Source organism: Bos grunniens, chromosome 14, assembly GCF_055505025.1.
Source record: "Bos grunniens cultivar Pamir isolate PY7600 chromosome 14, Bosgru_T2T1.0, whole genome shotgun sequence".
Classification (NCBI taxonomy): Eukaryota; Metazoa; Chordata; class Mammalia; order Artiodactyla; family Bovidae; genus Bos; species Bos grunniens.
Genome location: NC_141178.1, coordinates 27,275,511 through 27,291,737, shown reverse-complemented (window position 1 = coordinate 27,291,737; position 16,227 = coordinate 27,275,511). Strand labels below are relative to the sequence as shown.

General features: G+C 41.4%; 1 protein-coding gene across 4 annotated transcripts in view; it reads right to left on the bottom strand.

The window, feature by feature from the left end:
- PKHD1L1 (PKHD1 like 1) overlaps positions 1–15,856 on the bottom strand; it is a 177,573-nt gene extending 161,717 nt beyond the window's left edge. For all 4 annotated transcript variants that reach the window (XR_015140193.1, XM_086335355.1, XM_086335356.1 and 1 more), the window contains exons 1-4: positions 15,675–15,856; positions 13,500–13,589; positions 5,225–5,369; positions 4,110–4,218 (exon numbers count right to left, since the gene is read on the bottom strand). Coding sequence is in view for 3 of the 4 variants with exons in the window: in XM_086335355.1 (XP_086191481.1) it covers positions 4,110–4,218; positions 5,225–5,369; positions 13,500–13,589; positions 15,675–15,747 (417 nt within the window). In the remaining variant the exon portion in view is untranslated. The remainder of the gene's footprint in view (positions 1–4,109; positions 4,219–5,224; positions 5,370–13,499; positions 13,590–15,674) is intronic.
- Positions 15,857–16,227: the final 371 nt, after the last annotated feature.

Here is a 16,227-nt window from a genome sequence, read left to right as displayed (position 1 = left end):
CATTTTTATTGTATTTTACATGATACTGAGCCATGTTATGATGTTATGAATATTGATCTAAAAGATTGTGTGTGTGTGTATGTTTCTGACTCTTTGCAACACCATGGACTGTAGCCCTACAGGCTCCTCTGTCCATGCGATTCTCCAGGCAAGAACACTGGAGTGAGTTGCCATTTGCTACTCCAGGGGATCTTCACGAACTGCGCCAGGCATCAAACCTGCATATCCTGTGTCTCCTGCACTGGTAGGCAGAGTCTTTATCCCTGCGCCACCTGGGAAGCAACTAAAAACTGGGGCACATCTAACTAGAGGAGCAGTGGGAGGATAAGTGTGTTGGACGTGGGAAGCGGTAGCAGGTTTATTTCATACATGGCTTTCGCTCCCCATATCTTCACCTGCAATTTCTCTTTACAGCTCTTCTTAGTGGGAGATGTGAATACAGACTGGCCTTAGAACCTGCTTTGGCCACTCGAATGTAGTACAGGTAGCATGACATTTTTGAGCCTAGTCTTAAAGGCTCCCTGCACACTTCTGCTCTCCTGAGGGATCCCTGCCTCTAGTATCTGATAAGTTGGGCTACTGTGTGGAGGGCAGAGACACTACACCGAACAAAGCCTAATTAGCTGGATTGTTCCAGCTGAAGCCCTCCAAAGTACCCAGTCGAGGGTGGCAAAGCCTCCTGCCTCACCCACAGCTGACCATAGATACAGGAGTAAGCGCAGCAGAGATCAGTCTAGCTCTGTCCAGAACAGAAGAACCACACAGCTGACCCATGAATACATAAGCAATATGAACAGTTGCTGCTTGACGCTGCTAAGCTTGGGACTTGTGTGACGCAGTAGTAGTGAATAGATGTAGGAAAACAGGTGTTAAAATCTCATCTTCCATTGTAAGAATAAAGTAGATAATAAACTTTAAAGACTCAGTAATAGTAATAAACATATTTCTTAATAAGAAGCATATTATTTAGAAATATCACAATAGAGAATATGAAATACTTCTACATACATTAAAAGTAATACTCTTTGGACTTCCCTGGTGGTCCAATGGTTAAGAATCTGTTTGCCAATGCAGGGGACACAGGTTCGATCCCTGGTCTGGGGAAATCCCACAGGCTTTGAGGCAACTAAGCCCCTGTGCCATAATCACTGAAGCCTGTGCACTGCAATGAAGAGCAGACTCCATTTGTCTCAACTAGAGAAAGCCAGCGCAGCAACAAAACCCCAGTGAAACCAAAATAAATATTTTTTCAACTTTTTAAAAACCATAAAAAAATTCTTCTTGTTTAGAAATACCACAATAATGAATACACATACATTGGCAGCATTCTCTCCATCAAAAAAAAAAAAAAAAAGAAATACCACAATAAAAAACTAAAGTTATTGAAAGTGGGGGAATGTGAAGAATGAACACGAGGTGGACTGAGTAGTCAAAGAGGTCCTGTTTGTTTTTGATTAACCTTGTAGAACCAGTTGTTTTTCATTATATAAAACTATAACTTTGTTAAATAAAAAAATTTTAATTTTCTGTATTACATTTTCAGGCCACACACCACTAAAATTTGAAATTATTAAAGGACAAAAATAATTTAAGAAGATTCAGTTGCATGGCATTAAATCTCTTATTTTTGTCTTAATCAGAGGAAAAGTACAGAGCATCAGTCAGCAAATATAACCTGTGCTCCTACTAAGTGCTGAATGTTATGCTTGTTCTAGGGATGAAACATTGAATAAAACCCTCTAACTCGGAAAAACACAGAAAATATAATCACTGCACAGTGGATTAGGTGCTAAAATAGTAATAAATGGGATATATAGATAAAACACTATATAGTAATAACTATGTGTGGGTTCTTTCTGATCACTTTATTATTTAATCCTCCATTTTACATGATGCGATGAGATAGTCTTCATTTTACGTATCTCCATTTTATAGAAAACGAAGAAACTGAGGCAGAGTTTCACTATGACCAAGTCAGAGTAGACAATGAAGCCTGTATATGAACCCTGACCAGCACTGAGCCACTATACAGTTGAGGAACACAAGGGAAATCACTTAGCTCTGCAGGGGGAATCTTCAGAGTCCCGAGCAGAGAGCAGGACTCGCTAAGCAGAAGTGAGCAAGCTGTATGGATCCTTGGTCACGCAGAATGTTAGGAGACACTGCTGGAAACGATTGGTTCCAGACTATGAAATAATAGAGGAAACTTACAGATAATGGGTAAAGGAGAGATACTGAGTAGGGGAAAGACATAATAATATGCATGGTTTTGAATGCGGCATCTGAATGGTGCCATCAAAAAGGATGTGCCCAATGGGCCACAGTGATGGTGGGTGAGAAGTGACAAGACCAGAATTAAAACCAAGGGTATGGCAGGAAAGAGGATAAGGGGACAATGGACTTCAGAGCTAAGTTGGAGGGTAAGATCATCATGGTTTGGTTTCTGAATAGCTCTGGAGCTGAAGATGAAGTCAAGGAAGACACTAGGGATGTAACAGACTTCTAGCTTGAGACGTGTGATAAATATCAGAAATTTTCTAGCAGTCATGTATGGATGTGAGAGTTGGACCACAAAGAAAGCTGAGTGCCAAAGAATTGATGATTTTAAACAGTGGTGTTGGAGAAGATTCTTGAGAGTCCCTTGGACTGCAAGGAGATCCAACCAGTCCATACTAAAGGAAATCAGTCCTGGGTGTTCATTGGAAGGACTGATGCTGAAGCTGAAGCTCCAATACTTTGGCCACCTGATGTGAAGAACTGACTCACTGGAAAAGGCCCTGATGCTAGGAAAGATTGAAGGCAGGAGCAGAAGGGGACGACAGAGGATGAGATGGCTGGATATCACTGATTCAATGGACAAGAGTTTGAGCAACCTCCAGGAGTTGGTGATGGACAGGGAGGCCTGGCCTGCTGCAGTCCATGAGGTTGCAAAGAGTTGGACACGACTGAGCGACTGAACTGAAGTTTAAGGAGGAATACTAGACGTCCAATTTGAGATCAGTTGAATTGAGGTTGCTTTGGGGCCATTTAGGTGTTTTATTCTGGCAAACAAAAGATGGCTCCCAATTTAGGAAGAAAAAGTGAGCCAAAGATATTTGGGAATCATATGTTTGAGAATCATAGGCGCTTCTTGAGGACAGAAGTCATTACTAATTTCCTCAGCATTTTGTCTTACATTGGAACGTTATAGCACTCAGTAATCAACAACTTAAAATATAAATACAGTTTTTAAATTACATGAGATGGTCTGTAGAAGAAAATATTATTATTATGAACACCTATATTTAGGGGAACTAAATTTTGAATGATTCTGGTCTACATGCAGTCACATTTGTGCTCACTGCATCAGAAAATACAAAGAAAGAGAACATAATTATGTTTCTATTTAAAATGAAGATGAGAGACTTCCCTGGTTAAGACTCCATGCTCCCAACTAGAGAACTTGGGTTTGAACCCTGGTCAGGGAACTAGATCCCACATGCCATTCTCATACCACAGCTAAAGATTCTGCATGCCGCAACTAAAAAACAAATCCCTCATGTGGCAACTAAGACCTACTATAGTCAAATAAATAAATATTTTTAAAAATAAAATGAAGCTTAGTCTGATGAAAACAGAAAAAGGGAAATCAAAGTAAGAGCAGAAATGGAGAAAGTGAAAAAACAGTATGAACAAGAAAACAATTTGAAAGTAAAAAAGCTGAATTCATTAATAAAATTAATTTGAAAAGCAAAACAGGAAATGGTAAGATTTCATTACTATAAAAGATAATTTAAACTGGGTGAAATTATCCTTAGCTTCAGTTCAGTCGCTCAGTCGTGTCTGACTCTTTGCAACCCCATGAATCGCAGCACCCAGGCCTCCCTGTCCATCACCAACTCCCAGAGTTCACTCAGACTCACGTCCATCGAGTCAGTGATGCCATCCAGCCATCTTATCCTCTGTCGTCCCCTTCTCCTTCTGCCCCCAATCCCTCCCAGCATCATGCCAGTAAATTTTTTAATGTGGAAATAGATAACAATTTGTAAATTAAAATATAAAAATCCAGTTCTGAAAGAAACCAAGTACAAGATCAAGTACACGTAAGTCAGAGAGAAAATGCCACCTACACTGAAGATGCAGGCCCAGCTGCTGACGTGACCTTTGCAGGTATTATTTTCTGTAACAGGAACCCCATCCACACTGACTCTAACAGTGTAGGAATCTTCTGGCATTGCTCTGGAAAGCAAATGGAAAACACATATGGAATGCAAAAGTCTGTTACTTAATGTATAGCATTCATGAAAAATACCATCCCAGACTACATGTCATTTTGGTAAAAAAAAAAAAAATAAGTGTCTGAAATTCTAACTGTGTATGTGTGTGCATGCATGCTAAGTTGCTGTTGTACAACTGTGCTGTTGTAGAATTAAATTCAAAATTAATTGTGCTTCTGTGCAATTCAATTCTATATTATGGAAAGATGCTCTCCATCCTGAACTCTGTACTGCAAATTCTCACATCATAGATCTCAGGCAAATGCTTATTCTGACCAATGCACTGGTTATTGAGAAGAAAAACAATAATAACAATCACTTAAAATTGTAACATATCACGTTGGTACAATTATTTTATACTTTGCTTTTTAAAAAGTTTTAATCATGTTTCTCTCTAAGTAAGCTGCAAAACATCAACAAGCCTAATACGGATAGAATCCTCTGGAATACAGGCTACCTGTCTCAGTATTCAAAGTGGCCATTTAAAATGATTAATTTTTCTCCTAAGTAGCTAATAACAAACATCAATTTGAGTTGATAGTAAAGAACTTGAAATGTCAATCTACAAAATGATCATCTTTAATCTTAATGAGCATGTCAAGATTCTGAACAAAATTAATCAAACCAGACAGGAAGGTATAATTTTGATATTTTGAGGAGCATCATTGCAATTTAATAGTGGCCATTTATCTTCTAAAAGAGATCAATAATGATTAGATAATAGCTCTAATAACCTGGGAAAGGATATAGAACACATTTTGATCATGCCAGTATGTGGAAAGAGTACTACAAGTGAATATAATAAAGATATAAAATGGTCTAAACATCATGAAGTCAAAAATAATAACTGATAATCAGAAAAATATTATTGTAATTGCCAGAGTGATTAAACTATTATAAAAATAATATGTATAACTGTGGTTCTGATATGATGAAAATGATGTTATTAAAGACACTTTGCAACATACCTAGTATAACATGTAATATGGGTTGAATGACTTGAATCTTTTTCTACATCACAAGAAATTGATCGGAAAGAAGAAATTAATTGCACTCTGTTTCCCAATTCAGCATTGTCAACTCCATAGTCAAACTGGTTTGCTTGGGCAAAACCTGGAAGAGTAAAAACACTCAATTATTACTAACGGAACTCTGTTTTCAAAGATCTAACAATTATCATTTTGTGTTGAATCACCAAATGAATAAGGAAGAGTATTGATGTAAGCAGTTAATCTACATTTACCCCTGTGATTGCAACCCTCTTTGAAAACATAAAAATTAGCCTATAATTAATGAATTCATAAAAGCAATGCTTGCAAATCTATTATGTCTATTATCTATTAAAGGCATTGGAATCAAATGGCTTATATCGTACTAATGGGAGAGATGGGTAAAGAAATAGAGAATATACAAATACATACCACCAGATGTTGTATCTGGTGGTGATAACTACTATGAAAACAGCAGGCAAAGGGGCACAGCAAGATCAGACAAAGTGAACAGGATTTTATAAGGCGTGGGGTCTTTACCTTGAGTACCTATAAAGCAAAATCTGAGGTAAGGACTTGCAAGTAGAGAGTTTGAACGTTAATCCCTTAAGAACAAGAGAGAAGAAAACCTGGACTCCACTGAAGGCAGCTGGGGCTCAATCTTGCTGGGAAAGACTTTTAAGGAAAACACAGATAGCCTCTCAGAAGCAAAGAATCAACGAGAAGAAGCGTATATTCATCGAATTCTCTCCCATTCACTGAGGGTTCCCCATGGGGGAAATGGTTTTTCCTGCACCTTCAGGCTGCACATAGGTACATGCCATCTAGGTTCCAACGCCACTGCATCCAAGAAGCCCTGGGACAAAGACACACTGTGGGGCCTGGTGGTGAGAGCTGGAAGCGTGGACTGAGTCAGGGTACACAGGGACGTTTTGCCACAGCTGCGGCTAGAATAAGAGGTGGGAACCAGGATGTGCGGCTGAGTAAAAAAGGCATCTGATAGAGTTGACTCCTTGTGCCATACAGATATGCTCATGAATGCTAAGTCACTTCAGTCATGTCTGACTCTCGGCAACCCTATGGACTGTAGCCTGCCAGGCTCCTCTGTCCATGGAATTCTCCAGGTAAGAATACTGGAATGCCCTGCTATGCCCTTCTCCAGTGGCCCTTCCCGACCCAGGGATCGAACCCGTGTCTCTTACGTCTCCTGCATGGGCAAGTGGGTTGTTTACTGCTAGTGCCACCTGGGAAGCCCACAGATATGCTCAGACCCTACATTTGAAGTAGAATGCATTATCAAGTCTACCAGACAGTGGTCAGCTAAGAGCTCTGTTAAAGATGTAATAGAGGGACTTTCCTGGTGATCCAGTGCAAGGTACGTGGGTTCAATCCCTGGTCAGGAAACTAAGATCACATCTGCCTTGGGGCAACTAAGACCTAATGCAGTCAAATAAAAAAATAAAAAATTTTCTAAAAGATTTAACACAACAGGGTTAATGGGACAAGCAACAGGCCTCCCGGGCCCTGAGGCTACAACTGATACTTGTTTGACCTCTCTCAGCCATTGTACTTTCCCTACCCAAATGCCAGAACTTCAGCTAATGGAGTGATGCTAACCTTTATCCTGAGGATCTGAGCCCTTGGTTTTCTTCCCCACGTGTGGTTGTGGCTGTCTCCTATGCCTATTGACAGTTATTACTGCACACGGAAGCCAAGAGACGCCCCAAGAATACCACAAATTCCAGACACACTCCTCCCTCTCCGTATTAAGGAAAAGCAACCCTGCCTCTTCAGGATCATCAGAACTGACTATCTCTAGCAGTCTACCGCTTACATTTGCTGAATTCAAACTGACAGGATAGTAGCGGTAGTTTCAGTTCAGTGGAACCCAGACTGGGATCCCTGCCAGAAGCATCTTCTATCTGGAAACTCAGACCCAGAACCCAGCAGAACCTAAAATTGCAAGGACAGAAAGCACAGATTCAATCTTTTGATGACTGGAAGTGATAAGGACAGGGAGTAACCCTTCATTCCCAGCTCCATGTATCCATCTGTTGGGAAACAATAGTTCGGATCTGCCACTGGCTCAGTGCCTATGGCTCTGATGACAGACAGTGTCCCACCTCACAGGATGTTGTTCCCAAGCTGGGCTCTAAGTCTTGCCAGCTGTGGGCTGTTCCATCATTCTGTTAGGCCACATGTTTCAGGAAGACGCAAGGTTCATGGTCATGTGTCCAATATCACAACTTTTCACGATAAAATATGTTCCTTGTTTTGAGGTCCTATCTTGTGAAATATTATGGCTCTTAATGGAATTTCATGGTATTTTGTGGAATTATACTCTCAGAAGATGAGGCCAGCAAAGGCACTGTGGAAAGAGAAGGCAAAAGCCTTCTGTGGAGCGGGTGTCAGTACCAGGAATAATGAATCTCTGCTTGTCCACGAGGGAAGGAAAGTGACGCAGCTGACATGACTGAGTGGCTGGGTGGACTTCTTGAGGATGGTCCCTACTGAGACTACCCTACGTGCTGGTCTCTGCTACTGACAGGGCAGGTAGTCAGCAGCAGCAGTAGGCAGCTCAGTGTTGATGAAAAGAGGTCCCTAGTGTTGGCCCACGCATAGCCTTCCCCCACGGCCCTCTGTTCATAGGTCATTGGACAAGCACTCAAGTAGTGAAGGAGAGAAGCTTCTGAACGAGTCATCTAGTCAACCCAGTCGTTCTGCTGTCTCTGTCTTGTGGAAATTAACTTGAGATCTGCAGGTTTGCAGCCCTGCCTTGTGGCTCAGATGGTGAAGAATCTGCCTACAGTGTGGGAGACCTGGGTTCAATCCCTGGGTCACTGTGTCAGGTTCATCAAATGACAGAGCCATAAACTACAGCTGTGGGAACACTGCATGCTAGGGGACAGTGCTGTTTACAGGAAAAGGCGTCTGGACCCTGACATCCTGGGTTGGAATCCCAGCTTCAGCAATTCCTTGCTGTCTGAACTTGAGCATTAGCTTTAGACATAAACGCAGTTAGTCATTTTTCAGCAGAAAAATGACAATAATCTACTTAGCAGGAATTATCAGGAAGACTAAATGAGGCCTTATATATAGTACTTAACATGGTGCCTGGCTCCTAGGTTAAGAGCTCAATTGATAAATACTCAGTTGATATATACTATATTTTAAGTCGGCTTCCCAGGTGGCTTTTAGTGGTAAAGAACCCACCTGTCAACACAGGAGGCATAAGAGATGCAGGTTTGATCCCTGGGTTGGGAAGATCCCCTAGATGGGGAAATGGCGACCCACTCCAGTATTTTACCTGGAAAATTCCATGGACAGAGGAGCCTGCAGGCTATGGTCCATAGGTCACAAAGAGTCAAATACAACTAAAGCAACTTAGCGTGCATACAAAGTCACAAAATATTATAGTCATTATTAGTGAATATTAATATCCTTTTAAAAAAATAACAGAACAAATAAGTGAGAGGCCAGGATCTGAACCACAGCTGTGATGCCAACCTGGCACCCTTGTGATGTTCAGAGAAAAATAATATTTAAAAATGCACATTACAAAGCCATTCCCAGTTATCCAATGTAAGTTCCTCTAGAACCTATGTTCTTAGCTTAGAAACAGTAAGCAGAAACTAGGTAGAAAAAGTAGATAGGTAGGTAGAAAAAGTAAGCAGAAACTAAACAAAGGGTGGGATTTTAATAAACTTCTTCTCTTCTTCTAAGCTTAAAACTTCACCAAATAGGACTCATCCAATATAGGTTAAAATACAAACATATCAATTTGACATGTGAAAGATACTTGCATTGAGTTTGCAATCTAGGAAGGCAGTTACTGCTCAAATGGAATTTTGAGAGGATACATGAAAACAGAAAAGCAAACTACTTGCAAAGCCACTTTTTCCTTTTGCCAATTTCTGCTTATCTCTGTTCTTCACATTGAGTTTGGAACACACAGATGGGCTGCTGGCCACTAACTAAAGAACAGAGTTTTACTTGTGGTGTGGCTCAGGATGAGATATGTGTATTTATTTTCCTGTTAGGCACATGTCACATCAATGATATGGTAATGTGGATAATGTTTTTCAGCATTTCTATGACAAATACAAATCTAAAAAATAACACCAACAAAAGATGATATTGTTTTTAGCTTAGGAATTGTTTCAATGTGTTTTATATATTATAACTTATTAGCTACTTCCAAAGAGTTAAAAGGAAATAGAAAAGAATCAGCTTAAGTATAATTCTAAGTAAGTCACTGGGTATAAAGAAGATACCTTTGGAAGTACTCCAAAGCATAAAGATTACATGAAGGGTTGGGTGTACCCTGGAAACAGAAAAGGTGGAGGCTTCAGATGGAAATTCCTGACATGTTGATGTATTTTTTTCCTTTTTTCAGAAGAACTGGAGACAAGACTAGCCAGGCACGCGGTCCTGGGTCTCCTGATAGCAGCCTGTACTACTATGATGAAAAATGTGTGTGCTGTCACAGCCAGCAGTTGGCATGTACCATGCAGGCTGTTTTGATTCCTCTGGTTTAAAAAATAAAAAAATCAGGGTTGAGAAAGTACAAACCCATTTAAAATCTGTAACATTAAAAACAATGGGAAAAATGATGCAGTGTGATGGAGGAGAACTTCTAAAGAAGAAAACCATCCCTATAACATAAATGCAAAAGAATAATAGAAATAAAATGTCTCTAATTTATGGAGCAGATATTATATACCAGTGCCTTAGCTACATCGTCCTTTTCAATATTCACGATAGCCCCAACAGGTAGGAATTAATAGCCCGTTTCATTGATGAGGAAGCCGAGGCTTAGATAAGAAACTTGCCCCAGTCCCCTAGCGGGAAGTGGCAAAGTTGGAGCTGAAAGCCAGTTGAACCTGACTAAAGTCTATGTGCTTTCCATAATATTATAAAGCTTATATAATTCAGCACTTCAGTTAAACAAAAATATACCTGCTAGACATTGTAATAAGGGAATATCTAGAAAACAACAAAAGTAAAATGTTATACCTTCCAATTGATTTTTTTAACAAAGAGAAATATCAAGGAAGACAATTGAGAAATACAAGGAATGAACATCAAGAAATAAACACAATAAAGTTAGAAACACTCCAGAACTTATTAAAATGATAACACTCCTCATTAAATCAGCCATCTTAGAAGGAGATACAATGATTTCTACAATTTTGCCGCTGCTCAAAACACTTACTTGGGCAGCATAATTATAAAACTGTATAACTTTGACTCCTGAAGATAGACTTTAGAAGAAAGTAAAACACTAGCAAATTTTTACCTGTAAAGTTCATTATGTGTGGAAATATACAAAAGCCATTTGGATGCCAAAAAAATACTAACAATAGATCTTTCTGGAAGGTGGAATTTCAGAGAATTCAAGTTAAATATTTCTATATTTTAGTTTTTCATCATGACCACTACAAAAATTTTAAAAGTTATATGGGACCAACATTTAGGTGATCAAGTATTTAAAAAGCCATTACCAACATTTAGGTGATAGAGTATTTAAAATCCCATTAGAAGGTGTTCTTCTGTGATTAATAAATTATCTCTGTATTCAATTCTAAACATGGAGTCTGGGTCAGACACAACACTAACAGGTTAAAGTAGTTACTCCAAATAAATTTCGTTCAAGTACCACATTCACGTAGCCTTGGAGGTCTGGTGTGTTTTGTAAATTCATTATCATTACCTTAGACACATTCTATATATATCATTGGTCCCTAAACAGTATTTAGACCCACCTTTGAGAAAGACATTAGGTATCACAATTTTAGTCACCTACTGTGTGTGGTTAAAGCAAGGCGAGGCAAGACATATCAGAGTAGGCAGACATATCTGCAATTCAAATAGGATTTAACTATTTTATAATTCTTGGCCAGAAGCATCCAGAAATACAGATTGATGGGAAAACTAGAAGAAATACAAATTCATCATGACATTTTGTGCTTCATAAGTAAGAGGACTACTCCTGAGACTCAGAAAGTTTACCAAAGAGAAAAGGTTATAGCTGGATTAATAAGGATGTTCCTCCAAAATGCCTTAAGAATGGAATGGTTTGTTTTGTTTTTCCCTATTTCTAACTAGGGATGATCTGAGTCTATGTAACTAAACTCAAGCCATGGTTTCTGGATGATAAAAAGTATGTGTCCTAAGCCGCTTCAGTGGCATCCAACTCTTTGTGACCCTGTGGACCACAGCCCAGCAGGCTCCTCTCTCCATGGGATTCTCCAGGCAAGAATACTGGAGTGGGTGGCCGTGCCCTCCTCCAGGGGGATCTTCCCAACCCAGGGGGATTAAAACCCTGTCTCTTACGTCTCCTGCATTGGCAGGCAGGTTCTTTACCACTAGCACCACCTCGGAAGCCCACAGAAAAGGTGTAGGTGTTTATTTATTTATTTTTAATTGGAGGTAACTGCTTTATAATGCAGAGAAGGCAATGGCACCCCACTCCAGTACTTTTGCCTAGAAAATCCCATGGATGGAGGAGCCTGGTAGGCTGCAGTCCATGGGGTCGCTAGAGTCAGACACGACTGAGCGACTTCACTTTCACTTTTTACTTTCATGCATTGGAGAAGTAAATGGCAACCCACTCCAGTGTTCTTGCCTGGAGAATCCCAGGGACGGGGAAGCCTAGTGGGCTGCCGTCTATAGGGTCGCACAGAGTTGGACACGACTGAAGCGACTTAGCAGCAACAGCAGCTTTATAATGTGTTGGTTTCTGCTGTGCAACATCACAAATCAGTCATAATTATATATATATATATAAGTAAATAAGTGTTAGTCGCTCAGTCGTGCCCAACTCTTTGCGACCCCATGGACTGCAGCCCACCAGGCTCCTCTGTCCATGAGATTGTCCAGGCAAGGATACTGGCGTAGGTTGCCATTTCCTTCTCCAGGGGATCTTCCCAATCCAGGGATCGAACCCCGGTCTCCTGCACTGCAGGCAAATTCTTTACCGACTGAGCTACAAAGGAAGCCCTATACACACACACACACACACACACACACACACACATATCCCTCCCTCTTGAGTCTCCCACCCACCCCCATCCTACCCTTAGGTAGTCACAGAGCACCAGGCTGGGCTCCCTGTGTGAATATAGCAGCTTCCCACTTTTGCGGCAGAAGGAAATAGCTGAGCGGTTTTATTGTTTTGTTTTGTTTCGGGTGCTTCTCTCATGGCATCTAAATCTCTGTTAAAAATCCAGCACTATCTAAGAAATACTAACAATAAATATTATAAGGGACCTATGGATAAAGACATTTTAAAAAGTCTTTAACAAACACATTGTCTCCAGGTGTCTAACTCTTAAAACAAACAAACAAACAAACACACACACTTTAATCCAAAATGTACTGTTCACAATTTAGAGGCACAAACCATTTCAAGTACACCCGAGAGATTAAAATTCTACAGAAATTTTACTTAGAAATATTGAAAGACACTTCAATACAGATGACAGAATTGTTAAATATCTTGCTTTGTTAATTCTCTGACTCCAAAAAAATCCCATTGCACTTTTTATTTTAAAGACTAAATAAAAGTTTTTATTAATATTCTTTAAAAACCTTTCTTTCCCATCCTTCAAAAATTCATAACTATCTGAATACTACCATCATTTAGATTGTAAAGGCTGAATAGCTAAATGAACCATGTATTTCTATTTAACTCAAGAAACGGTTGCTCATTAAATATATTTGGTAATTGCCTACTTTGTTTCCATCCCAAGACCAGGCAAGGAGAAAGTCATACATAACCCATGTTCTGATTAAGTATATGATAAGGATTGCATGGCAGAAGAAGGGATCCAAAGCTTTGCTTTCAACTGTCTTTTTCCCTTCATAACCATTCTACTTCTCCATCATACCTCCTTACTAACATCCTACTCCCCCGAACTCCACAAATATTTTATTTAATATAAAAATAAATGCTATTAGACCCATGAGGAACAAAGTAGGTAATGCAGAGTTGGGTTACAGATGTTCCTTTCAATTCAGTCATTATAGTCCAGATCCTGGAGTTAAACAAGTAATTATAATACAAATTCAGATTGTCAGGTTGATAGAGACTCTCTGGGGTTTCATTAGGTGTCAAAGAGGATAGAGTTTTCCTACTCTGGCCAAATAGAAAAGCAACTCTAGTGGATTTAGAAGAGGAAAAAAATCAATCTCTAAATGTGAAAGTCTTTAAAATACCTCAACCTTGGTGAAAAATAAAAGGCAACCGTACCTTCTCCTTTGATAGTCAGCCTTGTTGCTCCATTTATGCTGCCATATTTAGGTATTATTTCTGTGATTTTGGGAATTATTTTAGAGCCATCTGAAAGATATGAAAGTACAGTAGAAGTAAAAGCCTCAAGTACGTCATTTCAGCATCAAATGTTATGTTACAAATTACAATGGTATAAGAAAATCATCATGGAGATTACAGGACAGAAAGTAAATACACTTATGTTTTATTTTTGGTTCTATTCCTAACCAATGACCAGACAGGGAGTTAAGTCTTTAACTTAGTTAATACTCATTGGCTTCATGTAGAGCACTATCTTACCTGCTACAAAGAGGAATAATACATGATCATTTTCAGCATTCGTACCTATCATATTAAACATTTATTAGACCCTTAATTGCATATAGAGCTCTGCTAGATACAGTCAGTTCCATAACTACAGCTATCAGCCCACACAAGCAGCAGACAAGGCTGGAGAAACAGCTCTGTGGAGAATATGGTCATTATCAAAACCCCTAAGAAATGCATAGCCTGGTAAGTTGAAAGAATAGTCCAGGTACAGAAAGGAATGGTGTGTTTTAAGAAGAAACTGTTTTCTGTGACAGAGTTAAGACTTCAGGGAAGATCATTTCTGAAACTTTCTGATAATAGTGAGTTCTCAATGTAAAGGTCACTAATTCATTCAATAAACAGTGTTAGGCTCCTGGGCATTGACAAATGTGTGGCATTCCCAACTTTTCCAAAAGCTCAACTTGTAGAGTGACAGAAGAGAGCACAGGGGTGACGTGAGTAAGAAGGGGTATTTCATCCACACTGCTTGGGTCATACTGGCTTTTTGAAAAAAGAATGTAGCTGCTGCACCTGGGAGAGCAAACACGGATTAGCTAGACTGGACAAACCGGGGGCAAGGTGGACTTCTAGGCCAAGACAGGTGCCTCTGCAAACACAGGGATGAGTGAGCAGTTTCTTTGGGGAACTGGAATTCATGCTTCAAAATAACTCAAAAGTTACAGCATGGCTTAAGGGATTTATTTTCTGCTTAAACTGTACTGGTAATTATTTGGTCCAGTAACAAATTCTCAGAATAGGTGGGAAAAGTTAAGTGATACAAAGAAAAGCCACAGATGTTTGAAATGGACGACTGAGAAAAAGTTTAAAAATTATGATTTAATTCATTCCTGCCTGAGAAAAGTTTAGTGTGGACTTCACCTACAGTGGCAAAAGCTCTCCACCATAAAGAAGACTGCCTCCCCGCTCCAAGACCCAATGACTGCCCCTGACGTCTGTCTTTGTCAAGAGTTTCAAGGCCACTCCTGCTTCAGGCACATTTGTAACCTGGAGCAGTCCACAGCCAGGAGTAGGAAACTCCAGTGAACAGGCTGGATCCTATCTCCTAGATGCACTGCTTCTCACCTATCTCAGGTTCATCCTTCCCGTTATCTCCACCGCCAACTCCAGTTTCTTATCTTATCAAGTCTCGTCCCAGCCCTCTCTTGGGTATTAGTTGAAGGCACAGGGCAGCTGCCCCTGGAAATGACTGACACCCGCCACAAAGACCCATTCCTGTCCTACTGGGAGACTCTGTCCTTCTTTAATGGAGAAGGGACCCAAAAATGGAGAAGAGAGGGGTCGGATTGTGTCCTCCACCCCCAGCCAAGTGAAAAAGGTGAAGTTTTAGTTCCTCAGTCGTGTCCGACTCTACGACCGCATGCACTGAAGCCCATCAGGTTCCCCCGTCTATGGGATTCTCCAGGCAAGAATACTGGAGTGGGTTGCCATACCCTTTTCCAGGGGATCTTCCCGACCCAGGTCTCCCGCATTGCAGGCGGGGTCTTTACCGTCTGAGGCAACAGGGAAGCCCACCCGCAGCCAAACTGCAGTCTATTTTTCAACTGAGTCACCACGGATGAAAGGCGTGAGGTTCCATAATTCAAACAGCACCTCTGACGGCAAGAGCAATCTGTCTTCGTATGTCTTTCTGTGACTGCGTGTCTGTCTGTCTCAGGCTAATCCTGCGTTCCAGGATTACTAAACCTAGTCCCCAGGATCGCCATGCAGTTGCGCACCCTCAGCCTTGACCTAGGCAGGAGCCAGGCGGTGCCGCCCCTCCCCGGACCTCGGGAGCATCTACACCAAACTCTCCTGCTTGCCTCCCTGGTGCCCCAACTGAGTTACCTGCGCGGGGCTCTACGATGCTCAGGAGCAGCCCCCAGAGGCCGCAGGTCGCCCAAAGCCACAGGTGTCCCATTGCAGCGCTAGAGGCACAGGGTCCACGCCCGCTACTCGCCTGCAGCTCGGCCAGCGCCGCGTTCAGCCCGCTAGCGCGCCCGCCTCGTCCAGGCGCGCAGGCGGACTCGCAGCCCCGGGGCCGCCCCACGCCCGCCCCGCCCCGCCCCGCCCCGCCGGCGCCGGCGCCCCCGGGGTTCGCGCGCAGACGCACACCTTTCACCCAGCGCCTGGCGCCCTGGCCCGTTGGTCGCTATCGCACCTCCGCACTCAGACTTGAGTGCTGACGCTGCAAGGCTGTCTCCACAGGTTCAATAACCCCACTTTTTCTTCGCAAGAAAGATCCAGCGGCAAGTGTTCCATCAACTCCGCCTTTTCTCCCTCCCGCTATTCACCTCCTCCCCCACCCCGTCCTTCCTCCCTTCCTTCCAAACTTCCTTCGCTCCTTCGTTCCTTTCTCTCTTTTCACCCCCGCCCCCGCCCCACCATTTCTGGACTTCAA